The following is a 24680-nucleotide window of genomic DNA, read 5'->3' on the forward strand; positions in this document are numbered from 1 at the left end:
TTGAAAATAAGCTTATATCGCCGAGGTAACTTGTTAATTTTCATAGCAAACGCAACAACAAAAGTCACTTACCGCAAGTTGCCAATTCAGTTCGGCCAGTGTAAATCTTCCAGGTAGAAACTTGCAGCAAAAGTTGTGAAGATTGAACTGAACTAATCTTTTTGATAGATCAACCAATTGACCACTTTTTTCCACTGTGTTTACTGTTTTGTAATTTCTCTAAACACTCAGGCATGTTTGATTTCTCTTGTTCATGACCTGACCAAATCATGTGACTTTTCTTGCACGGCTGCACAGCGTCATGTCGCACGAATCAGTTAAAACTTGGGACTGCAGTCTTCTGAGTCAATATATCGGGTACTTTCGCCTCCTTTCTATGGCTCTCGTTAGCTTTGGTTCACAGCATTGTTTGGTATTATTTCACCTCCTTTCTCTAGCCCTTGACTCGCGATAATTCACGGCATTGTTCAGTACTGTTTCGCCTCTTTCCCCAGCGCTGGCCCGCTCTTTTTCGCGATCTTCACTACTTCTTTGCCTGTTAATTCCTGCTTTCTGTTTTTTTGCCTCAGTGCAACCCCATCTTAAAAACATTAGATCAACCTCTGCTATCGTTTGTCGACATAACAAATAGAAATGAGTTTTCTTTTCTTTAAAAATCCTGCCAAGAAAAATGGCATTCTTCCGCTACAAACAGAGGGGGCATGTCTCTGCCAACCTATTAGCTGGAGTATGGCCGCCATGTTTGGCAACTCCACCGCCATTGTCGTCGTCGTCATCGTTGTCGTCGTCGTGCATACGCGCCCATGAGCAATACCGTTAGCCATGATAACCGTGTGAAAATCCATTCATGGGTTTCCTTTTCTTTCCCATATGAGTATGGGGCTCTGCTTGGCAGCCCTTTGGGCTGCTGGAGCTCTGCTATCAAAACTTGTGTTCAAGGTTTTCTGACTTTCATTGTTATCACATTGAGGGGTTTCAATAAGTTTTTTAGCAGGTGGGCATTAGCATATGACAACAGGGCAAAACAAGTATAAGGCCCATAGGGCCTTGATAAGCTAGAGGGTCCTGAGTATTCCCGCCCAGAAATTTTGAAATCAAAGACTAGCAGGATGCATTTTCCTGTAATTTGAAGCATAAAAGTGGATAAATCAGTTTTCATAATCTGCTACTCAGTCTGATTACATAAAAAGTTGGTATCACAATAATTTATATTCAGTATTCCATACATGTAATTACTGGCTTTGACAGGTTTCTAGCAAAAACAAACTTGCAAGAGTTGTTTTAGTAAACCACACAAGCAAAATTCTGCATGCATCTACATGTATACTGTAAAGAGACTTTATACATGAGGTGTTAGATGGCTTCTTTCCATTGTTTTAAAAGTGACTTAATAGCACAGAATAAAGCTTTTCAATGTCCAGGTGAAGGATTAAACTGAACGTGTTATTTTTAATTCAGTGCAGACAGGTTATGTATTTTTGTCTGCTGTTTGTGGGAAAATGAAACTTGAAACTCATACCAGCAGAGAATAAATTGGTCATATGCTAGGCAACCAGTGAAAATAGCAAACTGATTGTGATGACTATCTATAGCTTTGTCGCTTTCTAGGGCCAGCCAGGCCAGGCTGAGAAAAAATTGCATACTTCCTTCACACTTTATAGACAAAGAGCCAGAAACAGAAAAAAAAGGATGTATATTGTGTTTTCATACTATTTCGCGCTAAATTTATAGTGATGAACCGTGAACTGGGGAGTTTTTTCACCAGTGGTAATTGGACTTCACGGTCAATTTCAGACCATTTACCCTTGCAGGGAAATGCAGAAATACATTTAAGTACATCTGACAACATGAAGACAGTACTATAAAATCAAAACAGGCTCTTTTAATGAAGTTTCCTATACAAAAAAGTGAGTAAGTTACTTGTCCTTAGGAAAACTATCCATGAGAAACTTTTCACTATTCACTTCGCAGTGCTTTTTTGACATACTAAATAAATAAACTCTTTCAGTATATTTTGCAATGTAAAGTTTATTTCACATGAAACTGGACTTCTTTCTTCAGTGGCGCAGAAAAATATTGAGTTATTTGGCACGTGATTTTGACACATTTCAATTGGGTTTTCATGCATATAACAAGTTTCCACAATGCATCATTGAGCAAATTTACAGGTGAGTTTGGTTTGCAATTTGAAGATACAAGAGTGATAACACGTACTATAGCTGACAAAATCATGTTTTCTGTGACTTGAAATAAGCTTTTTTTTTTAGAAGACTGTCTTCCTCCGGGAAATAACATGGGACAGCAACAGTACTATTTAAATTATCAATGAAGCAGCCGGGCAAAGCTCTGTTCTCAGCCAATCAACTTGACTGGTGCCCAGCCCTTAATGAAACCCCTGCACATTGTTATTAAATAAGATTTCCTGTATACATTATTAGTGATTTAACAGGCTCACATTGTTTAGGGGTAGAGCAACAACCTAAGAGATTTCTTCTGCCCATCCATCTCTCATTAATGCGTGCAAGGTCATAAACTAAGATCTTTTTCTTTCATTTTATGAACTGCTGGTTGATAATAATATTTTGTGTTTTTTAAGCTTCATTAATTTGTTTAGTTTTGTTGTTGCCTTTTGATCACTCTATCTAAACTACATGTGGTATGTTTATGTGCTGTTCACTGTTGGGAGAGTTTCTCTCTGCCGCTCATCATATTCATGTTGAGTTTTTGTAAGGTAGTGCTTTCATCTTTTAATTGCAATTTATTTTCATAGGTGCTGTTGGTTTCTAGTCAATTTCTGTTTGTCTTCAGATGTATTGTGTACTTTAAGTTTGGTTTCTAGCAACCGCATTATACAATAATAATTACTGTATGTATGACTAAAACGTTTGTTTGTGCACTGGATGTTTGACTATTTTCATTGGCTTTGAAATCTGAAATTATCTGATCAGTCTGATTAGCTTTATACTACTTATATCTAAAATTAAGGTAACTTAAAACATTTCTAAAATAATTATTGTCTCCTTCCCTTACATGCATATCCTGGAATCTTGATAAGATGAGGAAAGGACCGGTAAGTGATGTTTTCTCTCACAAGTCAAACTACTAATAAGGCTCTTGTTGAAAGTTCATTCCCTCGAGTTTTCTCCAAAGGATTTCTGAAATAAATTAAACACTCATTTAGGGAATTGGGTTCAATTGACCATGATGATTGACCATGATGATTGAAAACTACTAACCTCCAACAAGGTTAATAATCTTAACTGATATCTAATCAGAATACAGCCTTTTAGAAAGTTCAAGCTGTCTTTTCTTACCTACTCATCTACTTATAGCTCAGGAAGCTACAGCTATAGTGACTTAATTACTTTTGGATGATCTGCTTATATAGGCTGTTTTGTCCAGTTTGTCTGTTATGGTTATAACATGGTAATAAAATCAGTGTGTAGAAACAGTTGAGTAGTAGAACAGCATTTTACTTGGCCAATTAAGCCAGGTTATCAGGCAAACGCATAGTCTTTGTTCTTACTGTTATGAAATTACATGTAAGTTATCACACAAAAGCAGATGATTGGCTGAAATCAAAATGATGACTAGAGGCCATGCACCAAGATGCATGCATTAAAGCGTAACACAATATCTCTACAAACATTCCATTACATCCATCTTAATCTTTGGCATTCATTTGAAGCCTTTCACTAATGACTTAACAAACCAGATACTGGTAAAATGTCTTCATGATAAGTGCAGTTTTGGATAAATATAGTTTCAAAGGAAAAAAAAAACATTTCTATGGCTTATAACAGGCTGCAAGTGATAAAGAATCAAGGTATGGTGTATAAACGTTTCCACATGCACACTGAAGTACGTGTGTATCATGAAATAAACCGGAAACAGGCCTGTTGCCATCCACATTTCATCTGTTTCTTGTCAAATAATCCAGTAAGTCTGCTGATAAGTATTCCACATTGTTATTTTCCTTAGTAGAAGGACCTTCACTGATATTGAAAAAATGATAATATTTCCACACTTTATACCTGGCATTTACCATACATGTAGATCTTGCACAACATCCAGCATGTTGAAATCACAGAAGGCAAGGCTGTCAAGCTGAGTGTCATTATTTTAGGAGTGCAAAAAAGCAGGGTACAAATAGTGCTAGTGAAATAAAGAATTAAATGAGAGACATAAATTAAAGACAGGAATTCATTTTAATGTTTTTTGTGAAAAAAAAATAATGATATAGAATTTGTCTGTACTGTTTTAAGTCTTTTATGCCACTATAAAACTTGACTCACATGCATCTGAAACCCTTAACCCGTTAAATTTTTGTTTTTTTGCAAAACAAGGAAAGAGGAGTATGGAACGTTATATATGGCTTTTAAAAAGAAAAACTTGTTATTTCGATTATGACAAGGTTTTCGTTGACAGTTGACCCCCCATGGATTTGTAATGGATGTGTGTAGATTTTTTGCAGTATTCGTGTCTGGCAAAATTTCAGTTAAAAAGTATAATTTGATTCCAGGGTGGGTTACTTTCAAATTTGTAGTTTTCATACCCTTATTTATGCACAATCACTACATGTAAAAACTACCAAATTTGCCCAAAAGCAACAAGCTCAGTTAAGATGTTATTTGTCAAATTGTGCATCTTTTGACAGAGCAATTCCCCAGAATAATAAAGGATACTTCATTAACTTGAAACGCTCCATTGTTATGAAATAGCACACATGTTGAGTCATTGTTTGTCAGTGCACCATATTTAATAGAAAGGAATTAAAGGGTTAAGGTGGCTGAACACAGTTTTGGATACCTGTGTTTCATTCACCTTTTCCTCTAAAACCCTTGATCATTTGGTCGCCAAAAATGGCAGCACGCAAGTTGACGACAAAAACTTTGTATTTTTTTATACTTAAGCTGACATATGTGCTATTGCCATAGCAACATGAATAAATATAAACAGGCCTTTAAAATCGGTTTTGTTTATTTGCAGAAAATCTAGTCATTTGATTTTCTTTATCATTTGCATGGTTGTAATGATGCTCACAAGTTAACACTATTTTAATGATAGCTTAACAAAGAGATTTTAATTATCCCTTGTAGAAGGTTAACTGGAATATCTAGAATTTCTTCTGTTAAATGTAAATTTTTTTCGATGCTCCAGTTACTTATTTCCTAAAGTATTTTTGTGGCAAATTTCCTGAAATTCTATTGAGTGGTTCTCAAGAAATAGATGTATTTCTGAGAAAGCTATACTGTATTCAATCACAATTTTTTGACATACTATGGATGCGCTGCTTTTAACTGGGTTCTTTCGGTACTAATGAAAAATCTGCAAATTGCTAGGTTCTTTGCAACATTACCTTTTCTAACATACATTTCTAATAAAAGACAAAACAATAAATACACTGTGTTCAATTATGAAGAAAAATAGCACAGATAGCACGGGCATTGAGCAAATAAAATGATTGCTGTATCAGCACCATGTTTGCTTTTTGTGATCCTTGTGCACCCGCTGAATTGCATCAGCAAGAACGTGCACGGAAATATTGTGTTCAGCCACCTTAAGGCTTGTTGTCACTGATGCTTAACTATAAGCATAAGTCATAAAAGTATGGAATTTCTCTGCCTTCTCCTTGTACCCACACACCCTTTGGCATACTCCTGCTTTAACCAGAACCACAGCAAGTCAGTGAATAGAATGGACATTAAAGGGACAATGTCATGAATTGCACATGCGTGACGTTTCACTTGAAACTTGAAAAAATCAGGTGGAATTTTCCAAGTTTAAATTTGGCAAATTCAAAATGGTATTGACTGGTGGAACCAGTCGTGGTGTGTGAACAAGGGGAAACTTACTGTGATTCATAGCCCATGGTACTAACACAGAGAGATAAAGCTGCCGTAAAGGGATAATTTAGAAGGCAAAATATTCCATACTTGTTTTGGGCAAGGTTAGTGACAGCCTGTCAGCCCTGAATATAGTGCTCCTCCACAGTGAATGCAGAGTCTTGGTCAGTTGAGGTACTCGGCTCATCTTGATCTCCTTATCATAGTTGGGAACCTGTATTCATTTAGCTTTTAAATGATGCATTGATCATAGAATTTTGTAGAGATTTGCTGCCTGTAAATATGGGGAATACGACGACAGGTCGGAAAATTCGGATTTTCTTTGGTTGCATCGAAAAGACCCTTTTGGTGAAGTATTTTCAGAAATATACTTTCAAAGTTCCAGCGACCTCACATTTTTGTGAAATCTAGGAAAGTTCGAAATACCGCTCAATCAACCAAGATGGCCGATGGAATTTATGCAAAATTGCACATTTTCAACAGGCCGGTACAGAAAGAAGGGAACTTGCCTGGATTTCATATTCACACAGTTTCATGAATTTTCCAACCTGTCGTTGGATTCTCCATATTTACAGGCAGTGGCTCTTAACAGTCAATTTGACGGTTATTTTAGTGAAATACAGCATGATTATTTAGCCTTGTGGCCTCAAAATGGTAACAAAGTACGAAATCTGCATTCACATAGCTTTCAAATGGTGTATTAAATTTAGAAATCTGTTGAGAATAATATTTACCTGACACGGTTAGTATTGTGAAGTTGAAAGATACGAGGATCGTGTTACAATTCAGCAGTAGCTATAGTGAAATGCAGCATGATTTTTATACTGTTTAGCACATCTTGACCTTTAAATTGTTAAGTTCTCCAGAACCTGCTTTCAGTTAGCTTTGATATGGCGTATAAAACTTAGAAATCTGTGGAGATTTATCAGAGAAACAAGGCAATGTAAGATCGTTAGGCGGTAACTAGATGTGCTGTGACGAGTGCTGATCATTTATGGTACACAGCTTTTCTAAAAATAGCATGTGTGATATGCACATGCTAATAGATGCATGTCTCAAACAGTGTTTCTGCCAGACCACGCCATTGTGAGAATCCCGCGTTGTAATCAGAGATGGCCCCTGAAAAACGAAAAAAGGGCCAATTTAACCATTTCCTTTTACAAGACTGCAGGTTTAACACAGGCACAGTATTTTAAAAGCCATCCCAGGGCTTGAAATTGCAACCAATATGGTCACCAATGCAACTAGCATTTCATCCTTGGTGACCAAAAATTCAGGTTTAGTCGCCATAATTGTAAGAACAGGTATTCAAAGATGGCTGACAACTTTGAGTGTGTTTATTGCATGTGCTTAGTCACGTGACATACAGTGTACATCATGACTGACTAGGGAGGGGAGAGTAAACTAACATTTTATGTCAAATCCTGCCCTTCTTGATAAGAATTAAAACACTTCAAATGAAAGTAAAATGATATGTTGAACTAAAATAAATGTCACCGTCTCTGGTTTAAAGAAAATAAATCAAAAACTGAACACAGTGTGTAGTTTTATGGGTCTACAGGTCAAGCCGGTTCGGTGCTACTACTTTTCTACCACTTCGGGTGACATATGGATCAGTAATGTTCTCCTTTGCTGGTTCTGGGTGCATGTCTTGCTCCTGGGATGGTATATCTGGCAACAAGATGGGAATTCTAACTGTACTACAGTTTGGTCTGCTCAGGAAGGCAATTCTGCATTCACACCAACCATGCCCAGGTGCTGGCCAGACTCGCAGATGTTGCCTGTTGCGGCAATACTTTCTGCCATCTTCAGCCTGCACCACATAGGATCATGGTGTATGGTGATGCTTGACTACAATGGTTGGTTTCCATACTTCGGAGTTTGTCCAAGGCTGGAGACAGGTCAATGTCTGGCAATGGTGTTGTTCGATAATCCAACAAGGCCAGGTACTGGTCATTTTTTTCCCACAACTTCTTAACAGTTTGCACAGCTCTCTCCACTTCTCCATTGGCTTTTGGGTAATATGGTGATGTGCTTGAAGCCATAATCTTTGACAAATTATTTGAACTCACTACTGCTGAACTGGGGGCCATTATCTGATACCACCTCTGCAGGGATCCCATGGACTCCAAACTGCCTTTTCAACTCTTCTCTCACAGTTCCACTTCGTAGAGACTCCAACTTTGTAACTTCAATGAATTTGCTGTGGTAGCAGACAGAGTAAATAGTGTTCTCCGCAAAACTCAAATAGGTCCTAGCAAGTAATGGTGGCACTGAGGGCTTCAGTGGTTTTCAGAGGGCTGATTCTTGGCGTAGTCTGTACACACACTACAATTGTCTACCAGTTGCTCAATTCCTAAGGCATTCCAGGCCAAAAGAATACCTCTCTGGCGCTTTGTCTGCATTCGACTATTCCTAAATGACTCTTGCGGATCTGACGGAGCATTTCAGGCCTAAGAGACTTTGGAACAATTAGGCGTGTTCCATTGAAAAGGAGTCCATCTGCAGTGGGGACTTCATCTTGGAATGTCCAGTAGGGTCTTGCCTCCAAGGGAACTTGTAGTTTTGTGTGGCCATCCATTTTTTTACCATTGTAAGAACTACTTGTAGCTTGGGGTCTAATTTTGTCTCCTGGAATTCTTCATATTGTTTATCTGAGACTAAGAGGACCACATTTATCTCTTGGAATTCTTCATAGGCTCCATTGTCATTATTCTGCAGCATATCTCCACATCATACCCATGTATATTGAGGATCAATATCAGAAGTCTCAGTGGTACTTGCGGTAAAGGTTTGTTGCTGATGGCTTGGAGAGGCTTATGATCTGTCTCAGTTACAACACTCCTGCTATACATGTACTGATGAAATTTGTGACAGGCAAAAACGACTGCTAACATTTCGGTTTCAATGGTGCGGACCTTGTTTCAATGTCAGTAAGTGCTCGGGAGGCATAACACACAGGTTTGTTATCTTACAACAGCACTGCTCCCAGTCCCTTTCCACTTGCATCGCACTGGATAGTTACTGGCTTATTGACATAGTATTGTAGCATTGGAGCTTGTGACACAAGTTGCTTGATCTTCCTGAAGCTCTCTATCTGTGGATGGTCACAGTGGAACAATACATCTGATTTCTCTAGCTGTCTTAAGGGAGTGTCCATGGTGGACAGTCCAGGCAGATACCTGCTCAGAAATTACAAAGCCAAGAGGCCGTTTCACATCTTTTTTGTCTTTGGTTCTGGCATCTCATGGATGGCTGTACCCTTCTGGGGATCAATCTTCAGGCCCTCTGCGGTTTGCGAGTGTCCTACGTAAAGTACTTCTCTCTGGCAGACCATGCATTTCTCTTTGTTAAGTTTCCAGAAATTTTTGCAGTCGTTCGTCATGTGTTGTTTCATCTCCTCCAATGATTACATCATCCATTATGACCTCAACACCATCTAGGTCTTCAACCCTCTGGTCTATGGTTCTTTCGAAGATTTCTGTGGCATATTTTACTCCAAAGGGCAGCCTTGTGAACCTATTGGAGTGTTGAAGGTGCATAGATCTAAATTTAACTGCCGGAAGCCACTTTTGGCACCTTGAAGATGGCTACTGTAGCAACTTGATCAACAGTTTTCATAGGATGGGAGGCATGTGGGACTTCGTGGGAGGCATGGTGGCCTCATGGTTAGTGCGATCGTCCCTGGAGCAAGCAGTCCAGTTTGAGCCCTGGTTGGGGACACAGTGTGGTGTTCTTGGGCAAGACACTTAACTCTCACAGTCCCTCTCTCCACCCAGGAGTATAAATGGGTACTGGTGAATTGTTGGGGAAACCTAACAAATTGCGGGGGAGTGACCTGCAATGGACTAGCATCCCATCCATGGGGAGTAGAAATACTCCTAGCCGTTTCATGCTACAGAAACCGGGATAAGCTCTGGCAGCTATGAGCCATCAGCTCCAAGGCTTCACTTTTTCATAGGATAGTGGGACCTCTTTATGGCAGCATTTAAATCTTGCGGATCAATGCACAATCTCACTGAACTGCTGGGCTTCTGAACTATTTCTAGTGTGTTCACCCACTCTGTCGGTTCCTATTGCCACACAATAACTCCAAGCTTTTCCACCCTTTTCAGTTCTTCAACAACTTTCTCTCTCTGAGGTACTGGTATCGTCCTTGGGGAATGTATAACAGGGGTAGCACCATCAACCAGTTCAATATGATACGTCCCAGGCAAGCATCCTAATCCTTTGAACAACTCTGGATGGTCATCTAACTCCACTGTTTTTGCAGGTGGTTTGTTGCTGGTCAGCTGGTGAACTCTCTTTAGTAGGCCAAGTTTGACACATGTTTCCATGAAGCACTGATTCTACTTCGGGTTCTACAACAAAGAACCTTGACATCTTCGGCATTATCTTTGTATTTCGCACTCGCCACCACTTCTCCACAAGGTTTCAATCTGTGCTTGGAGAAGGAAATCAACACAGTATTTGTTGTTTTCAGCAGAGCTTGTGGTCTTTGCTTGAGATTATTGTAAGTGCTCAGTGACACAACATTAGCTTTTGCACCACTATCCAGCTGGAAGTGAACTTCAGTATCTTCCAGCTCAAAACTTCATAAAACTGCTCGTCTTCTGCAATACAGTTTGACTTAACTGAGTAAACAAACAACGAGTCATCTTTGCTTTCTTCATGGTCACAGTCCCCTTCTGTTTCCTTGTTGGAGTTGGCCACTTCTTGTAACTGATGGACATCCTTTGACAAACAGAATTTTGAGAAATAATTCATCTTTTTGCAGTATCTGCACTGCTGCCCGATTGCTGGGCATTTCTTGTGTGTTTTATCATAACCACACCATCTGCATTTGTTTATTGGTGTCTTGTGCTTCGATTTGACATCCTTCATTTCAACAGTCTTTTCAGTAGGTGGCTTCCCTTTGTTTTTATTTGAACACTGCCAACGATTCCATGGCGTACGTTTTTCCTTTCCACTCACTCATCCGCATGAACGCTAACACCTGCCTGATTGATCTTTATCCTGCTTCCGTGGCCAGTTTGTGCTTGATTTACGAACTGGAAAAATTATCAGATCAACTTTGTGACTGTCTAACTTTGTGACTGTCACAACATTAACTTTGTTGTGTTTTTCATAATTTTATACTGTAGTATTAGTAACAATGCAGAGAAGCCGGGCCAGCGTAGCACCATGGGTCACAAGTTACCTATCAATAGCAATTTGACTATGATGTTTGTCTGCCTCTTGCATTTCTCTTGGCTTTATGTTAAATGATAGTCAATCTTAAACAAAGTTTTGTTAAAGATGACTTCTAGTCCATACTGTTAAGTCTCAACACTCCTGTGTTATTAATTACAAACCACCTACCTTACATGTATCTTGGAGGCATTTTAAATTCTTTTCCCAACAGTTTCTTTGATTTTTACAGCTATGAAATGGTTTCAACAGGTGACCATATCAAAAAGAGGGAAACAGAAATAAACATAAAGCTTTGCCTCCATAATTGTGGTTAACCTGAAACTGAATTTACTTCATGTAAGTAGTTACAAAATGTTTTATTTTGTGTCTTACGTGAAACAAAACAATAATCAAAAACAAACTCGTGAGTGCGCAGTATGGACTGGAAATCATCTTTAACATTATTCTGTGACCTTTTGTTTAGAATTTTCTATTTGACACCTGCACAGTTTGATTTGCATTATTGTGTTTATGGAGATTTCCTTGGTATGTTTTTTCAATTCATTTGGTTTGGTGAAATGCTTATTGGTGAATTTCTTTAAAAGGTAATGTTTCAAATAAATGTTAAGAGCAGCTACCTATAAATATAGACCAAACATCACCACAAGTTGAAAAATCGATTTCGCACATTTTTTGCCCATAGATTGGCCCAAGCTAGGGGAAAAAAACGGACCATAGTTAGTTTCTGCCAATACAGGTTTTTCTGGAAGAAATTTGGGAAAAATGATATGGTTTTGTCCTGATTGGGCTCAAAATCTACTTCTGGTTTTGCTGAATTTTCTGAATATTTGATTGCATCCCACACCACACAACAACTACTTGAAAATCTGTCATTGATTTCTATATTCAGCTGAGGTCTTCATAGTACGACTGAATGAAAAGTAAAATAAATCAAAGTTAGTTTTGAGCCCGAAACAAGCTCAAACAGACACGCAAAATTTTACAATTTGTGGCAAACAAATTTATAGCACTAAAATATTGCCATATTTTTCTATGGGCTTTGACCTTAAATGCTATAAAAGCACTAAATAAACCTTGAGTTTAAATTAAAGATTATTAAGACATCCAGGGTGTAAGTATCATGGCAAGTATTCAATTTAAATTGAACAAATACAGTGTTGGATGGTTTGCTTTTCCAAGTTATGTACATAAGTTTGATACGTGTCCACGAATATTTGGTTTTTAATAGCTGAAATGCTCTGTAATATTATGTTTAAACCAAGACATTAACAGGTATATTTTTGTAAGTCTTAAATCCACCTTTTTTGGTGACCAGTTAGTTTTAGCTGATTGATTAATTAAATAATATATTTTAAAAGCAGTAATTTTTCATGGAAACAGTCGATCTTCTGTGACCAATTGAGGAGAAGAAAACAAGACGGATGTTTGCTGTTCATTTAAGGATATGTTCCTTTGGGGTCATATTGATCACGACCAGTGATCCAAATCACTCGGATCAGGGTGCATCAAGGACAAGAGTGGATTCAATGGTTTCTTTGATGTACCTTGATCTGAGTGATCCAGATATCCCCAAAGGAAAAGTCATTATTTTTCATTATTTTTTCTACATACGACAGTTCTAAAGATTCCTTTGAGCAGGTTGTCGGAAACGAATATTTATTTGAGAGTGACTATACCTGTGTCACACAGAGTTATTTTTTTATTTTCAAACAGGTGGATGTATAGTCACCCCGGGAAAGTGTTTTTACGGTATTTTAGTTATAGTCCATAGAAAAATGTGGTGATGTTTTAATGCAATAATTCGCCTTCAGCACATCGTAAAATTTTGCGTGTCTGTTTGATCTCATTTGAAGCTCAAAACTAACTTCAATTTGTTTTATTTTTCACTCAGTCATACCATGAAGACCTGAGCTGAATATAAAATCCATTGAAAGATTCTCAAGCAGCTGTTGTGCAGAGCATGAAGCAATCAAATATTGAGAAAATTCCCCAAACCCGGAAGTAGATTTTGAGCCCAAACTGGGCGAAATTGTTTTCCGCATATTTCTACCAAAGAAAGCTCTATTAACCAAAACTAACTATGTTTCATTACTGTTCTTACTAGGACCTGTCTATGGGCAAAATACAAACGAAATCAATTTTTCAGCTTCTTCCATTGATAGGCAGTTTTGGTCAATTTTTATAGGCAGTCACTCGTAAGTGTAAACAGCATTGGAGGAGTCAACTCTTTCAGTTTTGGAGGTTTTTACCTTCTTAATGGTATACTACAGTATTTGGTTCATGTTTGTATTAAGTATTTCTGACTGCAACAGTTTTTCATTACAAAGTTATTTGTAAGTTATGACCATGCAAGGTTGAAAATAATGCATTTTCAGTCAACATCATGGTATGTCAACTATGCTAATTGCAGGCGTATTTAATTTTTGTGTGCAAGTCAGAGCCTCGGGCTGTGGTGACCTCATTGACAGCTTGCTCAAGGAGGTAGCTGATTTTGTTAATTTTTTCACACGAAAAATTAAAACAGCAACTTAAAACTGTATTGAATCTGAGCATGATGGATTGCTTAAGTAAATTTAAATTGAGTTTGTAAGTTACTCAAGCAAACGATTTATTAGTAAGCAATATTGACACATACCACAACATTGCTAAGTGATACAGGAAAGAACAACTTGGTTTGATTTAACAATTATAAGTCAAGAGAAAATAGCAGACAAGAAACCAATCTTTGCAGCTGTCTTGCAGTGCAGTCTTTAGGCCTCAGGTGCTTGATAAATGTTATTTTTATATGGTTAGCTCTGTGAGTGGGCAAGATGAATCAACCCTGTGCTTTGATTCACTACCCAAGTGGGCAAGGTGGGCTATCTTACCTGCTCAGGCTACCAACTGTGTCCCACAAGAACAATTTTCCCAAAAGCCTTAAAATAAATCCGTTATTGACCAAGCTTGGTTGGTCAAGATGGCTAGATATTGGGCTCAACCTTTTTTGCGAGTTTATGGACCGTGACTCCATCTCTGTCCATAAACATGTAAAAAATGAACTTGGCCAACATCCAGCCATCTTGACCAAACAAGCTTGGCAATAACTAATATTTGTTGTTTTTGTTGTTGTTATTATTAATAGTATTTGTTCCGAGTGGAGTGCAATTCAGGGAGTAATTGTGCAAGTAATTTCATAATTGGATGAGCATGCAGAACAGGGCTGATTTGAAATTAAAAGTGTGATTAGTTGCTGAATGGTATGACATAATGGCCAATTATTAACTAACTGTACCAATAACAAATTTCAAGATTAAAAGATGTTAAGAACGTTTGAGCAAAAAAGTCAGTAGTATTTTCTATAAGTTTTTCAAACACTGGAGAAGCAATACGAGGGAAGCCATTAAAGCAGACTTAATTTACAGGTGAATGCTGTAGTTTTTCAATAGTAGGTATTCGATTACAAAAAGTTGCGATTTGACACCCACGTGATTGTGGAGTGATTGTGTTACAAATAGGCACAGGGAACCAATTGTGCTCAAAAATTTTGGTATAGATAGAATTATAAGTATTTTTATTGCTTTTTCTATGTACAGTATCAAGGGAGAATTACTCCTGGAACTTCTCCTTCCATTAGAGTTATCTAAATGGTGTGTTTCTCTCCCTGCAGCGTACATTTGATTTTAAAATCACCATTACATCTCAGAGTGCTGTCCTGTTCTGTTTGATTCTTTCCCTCAAATAGTCCCTTAACCTTGGATTTATTATGCCAATGAAGGAGATTAACTGTGGCTTTTCTTTAGGTGATCAGTGTTAAGGACAATGACAGCTTATCTTCCTTGTTGTCAGTGGAGTTGAAAGCAGACTTACTCTTGATGTTATCAGATGTGCAAGGTATTTACAGTGGCCCTCCAGACCTCCCAGAGTCTCGTCTTCTAGACACATTCAGACCAACTGATGTTAGCAATATTGAATTTGGAGAGAAGTCCCGCGTTGGTCGTGGAGGCATGGAGTCTAAAGTGAAGGTGTGTAACTAGTTATAATTGCCAATGAGTCATACTGTATGAAACCAAGTTGCTTGCAGGGCTGATGAGTTAAAGAATGTGGTAAATTTGCATAGATTTTAGTGAGTAGTTAAGTAAGTAAAGAAGTAATTAGGTAAGTAAGTAAGTAAGATAGTCTGGTTTTCCCACGCACTTCAACATGATATGTTGATGTAGATATGTTGGTGAGTAGCCGCAGTGTTTTCCCAGTTTTCTATCTTTCTTTCTTATATAACTAGGTGCAGCTTTCACTGAATGTTGCCAAAGTATTGTTCTCAAAGAATCTTGTAGGATTTTGAGCGGGTTTCTGAAAGGTTTTGATTGGAAATACATTATTGTTATGGGCCTTGAAAGCATCCATTGAGCAAATGAATGCACATCCTCAAATGGATGTTTATTTCATTTTCTTATACTACCCAGAACTTGATGAAATGTTCATAAATACTTTATAAATACTTGTTTCAATTACAGAGGGAAATTGAAATATTCACCTTAAGTTAGGGCTCCTCGGTATGATTCTAAAACACTCTGCTGGCAAAAAGCCATCTGAACCAGGTCAATAAGACTGTGCACGTAATTTCTTCATATGGAAATTCTGGATCTTTATTAAATACTGACAGATGAGAGATGTTTGCTTCACAATTGTAACGAAATTGATGTAGTGTTTGCACGAGCTATGGTGAGTGTGCTAAGATTTAGAACCGTTATATTTAAATGTAATGCCAGCGCAAGTTCTAAGATGAAGAGACGGTTATATGGCGAGTACTGAATGCGTAATGGACTCGTAATGTGGGGTATATAGGAGACTCACATTGTGTAGTTGCTTTGTTTGTGAGAGTAGACTTGCCATGTACGAGTAAGCTGTATGTTAGGAGTCGATTCATTAAACCGTTGGCCATTGGACTATTGGAGTGGAAGTTGTTGTCATGCATGTGCATTACTTTTGGTGTCAAAAGTGGGATGAATCATGACCAAAGTCAGCTGAAGTTTAGGTGAGATCGTTTTTTGTGGTGTAGATACTTGTCCTGTGAACGGCTGTTGTTTGTTGATGTAGTAAAGCTGCACGACAAGACATTTTGACCTGTAGTGGCATGCTGGTTGCTATGAAGCACTTTATGTGATAGTTGCTCAAGTGCTCCGAGAAGGATGCTGTGAAACAACTCCACTTATTAACACTATCTGGAAAGAACAATGTGTACCAGAGGACTGGAAGAAGTCACTTATAGTGAAAGTGCCAAAGAAGGGTGACATCACTCAGTGATAACTACCGTGGTATATCCCTACTCTCCTACCAAGCAAAATCTTATGCAGGGTCCTCATTGACAGATTGAAGAGTGGCATGGACAAGTTGATTTGCAGGAGCAGGCAGGATTTCGATCTGGAAGGGGAACTTCTGAGCAAATCTTTGCACTTCAGAACATCCTTGAGCAGTGCCAGGAATGGCAAGCACCAGTGTACATTAACTTTGCTGACTTTTCGAAGGCTTTCGACTGCATCATCAGAGAGAGACTTTGGGACATTATGGGGCAGTATGGCATCCCTAAGGTCTTTATCAGGACTTTTAAAGTGCTATATCATCAGAGTTCAAGCTGCGTCACAGAAGGTGGAAGGTATTCTAGCTGGTTCGAAGTGAAGAGTGGTGAGCGGCAAGGGTGTGTGTTATCTGGCTTCATCTTTGTCTTGATCATGGACTGGGTCATGAGGCACACAAATGATAAGAGACGTGGCTTGAGATGGAAACTCACATTAGTCCCAGAAGACCTGGACTATGCTGATGGTGTTGCTCTAATCTCAAGCAGATTTGCTGATCTCCTGCAGAAGACCAATAGGCTAGCAGCCACTGCTGGCATTGTTGGGCTTAAGATCAACACATGCAAAACAAAGATGCTTAGGATGAACCACAGATGTACAGACTACATCAGGATAGAAGGAGAAGAGGTGGAAGATGTGGAATCCTTCGTGTACCTAGGTTCAGTACTTGACAAACTTGGCGGCACAGAAGCAGACATCAAGAGGCGACAAGCACTAGCAAGAATGGCATTCGCCAGACTTCAGAACATCTGGAGGTCAGTCAGATTCAGCCAGAAGAAGTTGCGCATCTTGAACTTGAACATCCTGTCCGTGCTGTTGTATGGAGCCGAAATGTGGAGGGTGATAGCAACTGATGTCAACAAACTGGATGTGTTTCAGGGCACATGCCTGAGGAGAGTGCTGAGGAGATTCTGGCCCAACCATCTGAGCAACAAAGAGCTGTACAAAGCCACAGGGAGTACACCGGTGTCAGTCAAGATGGCAATGGTTAGGGTATGTATTGAGGAAAAGTCCTGACAACATCTTGAGGACTGCATTGATGTGGGCACCTGAAGGGAAGAGGAGACTAGGTCGACCGAGAGAGACATGGAGAAGAACTGTGGAGAAGAAAAGGAACAAGCTCAGATGGCATACATGGGCAGCTGCTGCTGCATCGGCCTCAGACCGGGATGGATCATGTGATCTTCTGGCCGGCCTCAAGAGTCCTCATGGGCCCGATGAGGACCCTTTGTTTATTGGTTGCCATAGTTAGTTGTGGTTACCGTTAGTTGCTGGGGTGGTCCAGGTGACCATTAAAGTTTAGTTTAGTAGCGTTCTTTGAACATTGAGCTCCTTCAGGATGGCAGCAGCTGATCAGAGTTATTGTGAAGTTCAGTTGGATGCAGAAGAAAATCATTGTGGAGAATTCCATGTGGAACAGGATGTTGTGCAGAATTCAGCAACTTGAAATGAAAATGGTTGCTATTCCATCGGTCAAGAATCACCAGCTTCGTTTATGTCAACTCTCCAGGAATTGGGCAGCAGAATTTTGAGTACCAGTGAAGAAATGGAGTGACGAAAGGCTAACAGATTTAAGGAACGAACCGACTGGCTCAACCCTTTGGTCTTTGTAATGCTCTGGCACTATTTAAGAGGTTGATGGATAGGGTACACTTGTGGGCTTATCTTGGCAAGTACTGCTGATTTTCCTGGATGATGCCATTGTGCACGCTAAGTCATTTGAAGAAGTCTTGAGGTGCCTATGAGTCATTTTTGAACAGTTAAGATCTGCTTACCTAATGCTCAGCCCAAAGAAATGTGTTTTGTTCCAGAGGAAGGTTACTTTTTCTGGGCCATTTCGTGAGCCATATCGTGAGCCATATTGTGAGTGCAGATGGAGTGCGTACTGACCAGAGTAAAACAGAGGCTGTCAGTGCTTCGCCAGTTCCATGCTCAGTTGCAGAAGCTAGGAGTTTCCTTGGCCTGATGTCCTGTTGTCTCTGTTTCATCTATGAACATGTCTGAATTGCTCAGCCACTACACAAGTTGACTGAAAGTTGAAAGAAATTCCTATGGACGGAGGCCTGTGATAAGGCTTTCTGCACTTTAAAGGAGAATCTTACCTCAATTTCAATCCATACATATCCAACCCTTGATTACATGTTTATCCTGGACACAGACACAAGTGGCGTGACAATTGGAGCTGTCCTTTTAAAAGTTCAAAATGGCACTAAAAAGTTATTGCATACTTAAGTAGAACATTGAGAATAGCAGAAAGCAATTATTGTGTTGAAGAAAGCCGCAGAAAAATTTCAAGCCCCACTACAAGTTTACAATGTGGAGACACCCCTTGAGAGGTTTGCTATTGATGTATTGGGACCTCTACCAGAAGCCGAACAAGGAAATCAGCACATTTTGGTGGCTATGGACTATTTCTCGAAATGGGTGGAGGTGCTTGCCATGCCTGAACAATCTGCAGTGACTGTGACACATTTCTTGGTCACTGAGGTTATTTCCAGGTTTGGTGTTCACTGACTAAGGACGTAACTTTGAATCAGCACTTTTTAACCCATTGATGCCTGTGCCGCTCATAATCACCCCTGCGAAAGACTCCTCCATTTCCCTGTGCCGTCCATAACCGCCTGAAAAAAAGCATGTGGGGACAATTGACTTTCCTACCCTTGCTGAAGATTTTTGGTTCTACTATTGTTCTATTGTTCTTGAGGACAAATAAACCAATCAGAATGGACTTTCTGAGCATATTTTTAGAGGACTTTAGGGGCCTAGAAAGACGGGTTTTCTTCTTAAAATTGTGCACTCGAAAAGTGCAGGTAATCATGGCACGTTGTGGGCCAAATCTAAAAACTTCCAAGGTCTTGTTTTCATTCGTAACATGGATAAATTGCTAATTTGGGCTTTAAAATAGAAAGGAAAAATACAAATTAATGTTTAGATGGCCTCAGTATGGAGGATAAAGGAGTACAGAGTCCTCAAAACTTTCTGGGGAAGACGTTTTTCTTCCTACAACTGGTGCAGAAACATGAAGATCGCAGCACTTTCAAGTAAGTTTTGACAAAAGATCGCAGATTTAAAGCAGCTTTTCGGACTTAAGAAACAAGAATGGTAATGTACATTATTACTTCGAAGTACAATTCAACTTTTGGAATGATTAGGAAAGCCACGGGCATTAAAATGACTGCAAAAGCGGTCAGCAAAAACTCAAGCTTTCACGTTAACGTGAAGAATAATTTGAACATGTGGTTCGTGCAGCGAAGCACGTCTGCGAAATTTTGAGCAATTTTTTGCTTTGAAATAGGTTTCTTTGCCTCAGCTTGAATGAAAATTTATTGTTATTGAACTTCCTTTGGCATTTATTTCATTTGGTTCCCTGTATTTGGGAATTTTAGGTTTTAAAAGTGAACAGTAATTTGCACGCTGGATTTCTGCATATTTAATTTACGGCGACCTCCAGGCGTTTTGTTTATTTAGTTTATTCGCTTCGTTCAAATATTTTTTGGAATCTTATTCAGCTACTACAGAACCGCTGAGAAAAGAACTAAATGGCCACTAATTAACACAGTTGAAATTCGACTGATCTCAAAATAATTCGCTTGGTTTTGCCGTCTTTTTGATTTACGGCTTTCATCTTTCTTCCGCAGCGTCGTAATATTTTTGTTATCCATTCGAAAAAAATCTTCATCCTTTCGTATGGCTGAGGTCATCCATTTGAATATGAAAATCATGGTTCAAGAAATAAATACTTTGAACAGATGTTATAACTGCTCATGTTATGCTGTGTTACAATTGCTTCGAGCAGATTGTCAAGGAAACTTTAAATGATAGCAATTAAACCCGCACAATGCTAAAGCTCGCTTACAATTTTAACCTTAAGGTATCATGGTAAGTGGATTTTCATGAAAAAAGCGAAGAACCTTTTTCAGGCTGTTCAAATTGAGAAGACAGAGATAAACATTTTGCAAAAAGACTTGGGGAAAAGGCTTTTTTACCTTTAAGATAAAGAAAGAAACTATTTTTGAATATCATTAACCCCTTTCGGAGAATTGACACCTCTAATTAAAAATCACCACCAGTTGTCACATGCAATGCAAATTGCGGTGTGATGTTTCATTTGTGCATGCGAACTGTTCTCGATCTGGTTGTTTCATTGTAAGTTAGCTTTCATTCTTGTCAAATTTTCTTTATGTCAGGACGAAAACGCAAGAAAAGTTCTTGCCCATTTTCATTTTCGAAGAAGCCAAAGAGGCGAAAATCTGATGGAACCCACAGGTTCAGCATCGAACAAGATTTTTGGCTCTGAGCGACCATGGGTTGCACTGTAACCAAGAAGAATGGCTGAAGGAACTCGAGGACACTAGTCCTGCCAATGAAGCTAAAGGACAAAATACAACTAGTGCTAGTCGCACGAAATTGCTTGAGAGCGGACGCGATTCCAAAACTTCCATGAGAGAGTCAAGCGCAGATGTAGATGTAGACAATGTAGACCTCGAGATTTCCTCTTTTTGGCTTCACGAGGGATGGTTTCAAAAAATGTCTGGAGAACGAAGAAGCCTAAACTTAAGCAGCATAATACCAATGCCGCCGACGAAATCTTTTAAGTAAAAGAAATCACGGCAGTTTAACTTGAAGTTTGTCGCTTCTCGGACGATTTCACTGCGATGGGTTTCCGTGCCAGAATTGTAGTCGTCTGTTTATTTCAAGTTGTCATAACCCACTGTTGTTGTAAACTGACCCATGCCGACATCTGTCAGTGCAGAGGGGATTTTTAACACCTAATCAAACCAATTTCATACAAGGTTTTTCGCCTTTTTCTTGATAAAATAAAACTGCATACAGGATGAAAATTTTATTTCGTTTACATGCGTCTTCTAATGGATTTGGCTGAAAATCGGCAGGTATGTTCCAGGATACCTCCTTCGAAAAAGGGTGTCGGGCTTTGTTTAATTTTGCTTCTGTTTCAAAGTTTAATGGCCTCTTTAGTAGAAGGAAATGTCCACACTGAAAATATTAAAGTTTAGGAGGGTGTAGAAAAAAAAACAAACCACACCTGGCAAATCACAGACATCTTTTTTGAGGGTGATGTGTGAGAAAACATTTCCGATATAAATCGCGCTGCTCCAACAATTCACATGGGGAAGTGAACAAGTTTAAGCGAAGCAGTGTTTCTGGGTATTTCTTTTAATATCACTGCGACTGTAACTTTTTAGAAAATTTCAAAGATATGATTGTATTCTAATACTATTAAGCTTTCAGAAAATGTATAGGTTCTTTCAAATTGCCGGCGAAGAGCATGATTTCCAGACGCTGTCAATCCACCTACCATGATGCCTTAACAGTGAAAAAAAGTTATTTTGGAAAAGAGACAAAATGTTTTCTTTCCGAATTTATGTTTGATAGGACTACCAATGTTGACAAAGGAAATTAAGCAATAGCCACTGTGACAGGTAACGCAACAGAATAGCAACAGCGAATCTATATCAATCATTAGGACAGAACGTCACGTTGTCGTGGCAACTACATAATAGTTATTTTGCATATTACTTCTAAAAGGTATTCCATAATTCTCATAATTATCAAACTTGTAAGACCTTCAACATGACGGATTGCGATTTTTTGGAATTAGTCGACAGTGGGGAGATCATAGCAAAGGTTAAGAGGTTTTTAGAAGATGGCTGTGGGTGTTTTCGCTTTCCTCCAACAAGCAGAAAGATAAAGCCTGGAGATTCATAAGGGAAAGATAAATTCTAAGTGTCGTACTAGCAAGCATTCAATCAGAGACATTTATGGTGAATACCCATCCTAAATAGCTTTCTTTTGTTTGTTTGTTTGTTTGTTTTTTAATCACAACCCTTAATTGCTTTCATTAAATTTCAGTTTTAGGAATATGTTGAAAAATACGTTGAAAAATAGCTTAGTATTGTAATAGCTTTTAGGTCATTCAGGCAGTAACTTTTTCACAGACACTTAATTTAGTTCAAATGGGCAATCTAAACTGCAGGTTTTGTTGATCATTAAATAATTGTAGTTGTTGAAGCACAATGATCCGTGTCTTTGGAAAGTTTAGCCATGCATAGACAAAATCTCCAAACAAGTGAAAACTCCTAAAAGTTTCGCACTTAAATTATTTGACACGATTTAAACACTTTCTTCTAGAAATTTCAGTGAAAATAACACTAACTCCCCCCGTGTTCACATTTTCAGTACAGAGGAAAATAACCTACATGTATTCCAGACATTCAGTTGATTTGGGCACAGCGGGAATAACAGCAAGCGAAAAACCAGGGGAGAAGCGTGGCAAGAGCATGTGCCTCTCCCCTATTTTTTTGCTCACTGTTTTTTGCACTGCACCCCAACTAACTGAACAAAACAAACTGAAAACTTGAAATTCAGACTCTAAAGGGCCATTGCAAAAGACGTTCTTTCTTTCTCTTTGGAATACTCAAATCTGGAATGTTACAATGAATCAAATTGATTGATGAGGTATTTCCAAAAGACAGACAGGACATAATATTGAAATAAACTTGGTGCTCTGCTCTGAGAAGAGATGTTGAAACAAGACAATGTTATTGTATTTTATCGAGTTCTCTCAAAGTGCGCTTGATCTTTATAACAAAACTTGCGTTACAGGTCACTTGTAATGGGTCAACGATTGGTATGCAAATTTATGCCCATTTGCGAAGAGAGAGATTCGGGTCCGTGATGGATAACAATTATTGCCAATTCTATTCTGTCAAAAGATTTTTGTGTCCATTTCTAAGTTTTGTCAAGTTTTGAAAGCAGAAATAAAGAAGTGTGTAATAAGAATTGCAGCTGTAAAACTATGAAAGGGGAGCGAAAACACATCCTGAGCTGTTTATAACCATTCATTCAATATCAGCCCTTTTCTTTGGCCTTTCGAACGCCTGGAATCATACGTTCCAAATGTTTCTTTAGCAGTTTGAACACCCGGTGTCACCCATTCAAAATTTTTTGTTAGCCATTCGAATGGCGGCATCATCCATTCTAAATTTTTCATCAACCATTCAAATGGCTGGCATCATCTGTTGAAGATTTTTCATTAGCCGTTTGAATGGCTGGCATCATCTGTTTGAAATTTTTCGTTAGCCATTTGTACATGCTGGCATCACCCGTTCGAAGTATTTCGTTTGCCATTCGAACGGCTGGCGTTATCCGTTTGAAATTTTTCCTGTGCCATTCAAATGGCTCGCATCATTCGTTTGAAATTTTTCCAGTGCTGTTCAAACATTTACAGCATCCGTTCAAAATTTTAACCTGGCCGTTTGAACGGTATTTGAAACCGTTTTCAATGGCTGGAACATCCATTTGTCATCTGTTTGTTAAGCGTTCGCCAGCCGTTCATTTTGACCGTTAAACAGATATCCATTAGTGACGTTTTCGCATGAGAGGTCACATTTGTTTTATAGTGTGTAATTAACACTGAAATATTGTAAACAGGCCTTTGTTTCCAATAATCTTATACTGTAATAATTGTAACGTCTTAAGTTCTTGTTTAAAAAAAATAGCAATTTTCCATGCAGTGTTAAATTATGTGGCGTGCAATGGTCATGTATTATTACAGCATATAAATATGCATGATTCAATGTCAAAGCTAATACAGTAGCATTAAAAAGGTGTTGAATTCTTTTCTGAAATATGCTAAAGTTATCAAGAGGCTCCAAGTAGCCTATACTCATGCGCAAGAGAATACAAGTCATATAAAATAGATAGGCAATTCATACATAGTCAGACGAGCAATTTGAAAACGTTTGCCATCTGACAACTAGAAATAATACGGGAGAAGTGCTAATTTGAAAAAAGTGCACCATAGATCTCAGATATAGATAATTAAGATGCAGGAGAGAAGATAAATGCTGTAATGCAATATGCCAACTTTATTACAAGGATATTGTCAGGAGAATAACAAAGCAAGCCGAGTCAAAAAATTATAGATAGAGAATTGACAAACGATCGGAATTGCAAATTGGATGAAATATCTTTTTTTCATAGCAATTCTGAACTAAATCTCTTTAGGCATTTTTTGTTCAAGTGTTAGACTTGTTTATGTTGGTTGTTAGGAATATATTCTAGTACTGGGCCATTGTAACAAATATCAACTTTGCCTTATTTTTGTTATATTTAATTTGATTTTAAAGTTTACTTGAAACTTGGTAAAGTAACAGTACTCCTCAGTAGGTACCTCGTGTTTTTTGTAAGTTATATCATGCAATGCCATATTTCCGAGAATTAAAATATTATTATATATATCCTTACACATGTTGCGAAAAATGTAATAGGTTTCAATAATTGATACGAA

General features: G+C 38.4%; 1 protein-coding gene across 2 annotated transcripts in view; it reads left to right on the forward strand.

Annotated features, from left to right (window-relative positions):
• Positions 1-24680, forward strand: part of LOC110056905 (delta-1-pyrroline-5-carboxylate synthase-like) — a 187160-nt gene that overhangs the window by 65622 nt on the left and 96858 nt on the right. Inside the window, exons 5-6 of one of the 2 annotated variants that reach the window (XM_089288517.1) lie at positions 3056-3070; positions 14819-15040. In XM_089288517.1, coding sequence (XP_089144643.1) covers positions 3056-3070; positions 14819-15040 — 237 coding nt within the window. The remainder of the gene's footprint in view (positions 1-3055; positions 3071-14818; positions 15041-24680) is intronic. The other variant, XM_020763461.2, reaches the window with a different exon arrangement.

This window comes from Orbicella faveolata, unplaced genomic scaffold (assembly GCF_042242905.1).
Source record: "Orbicella faveolata isolate gen_17 unplaced genomic scaffold, um_ofav_v1 contig_1, whole genome shotgun sequence".
Taxonomy (NCBI): domain Eukaryota; kingdom Metazoa; phylum Cnidaria; class Anthozoa; order Scleractinia; family Merulinidae; genus Orbicella; species Orbicella faveolata.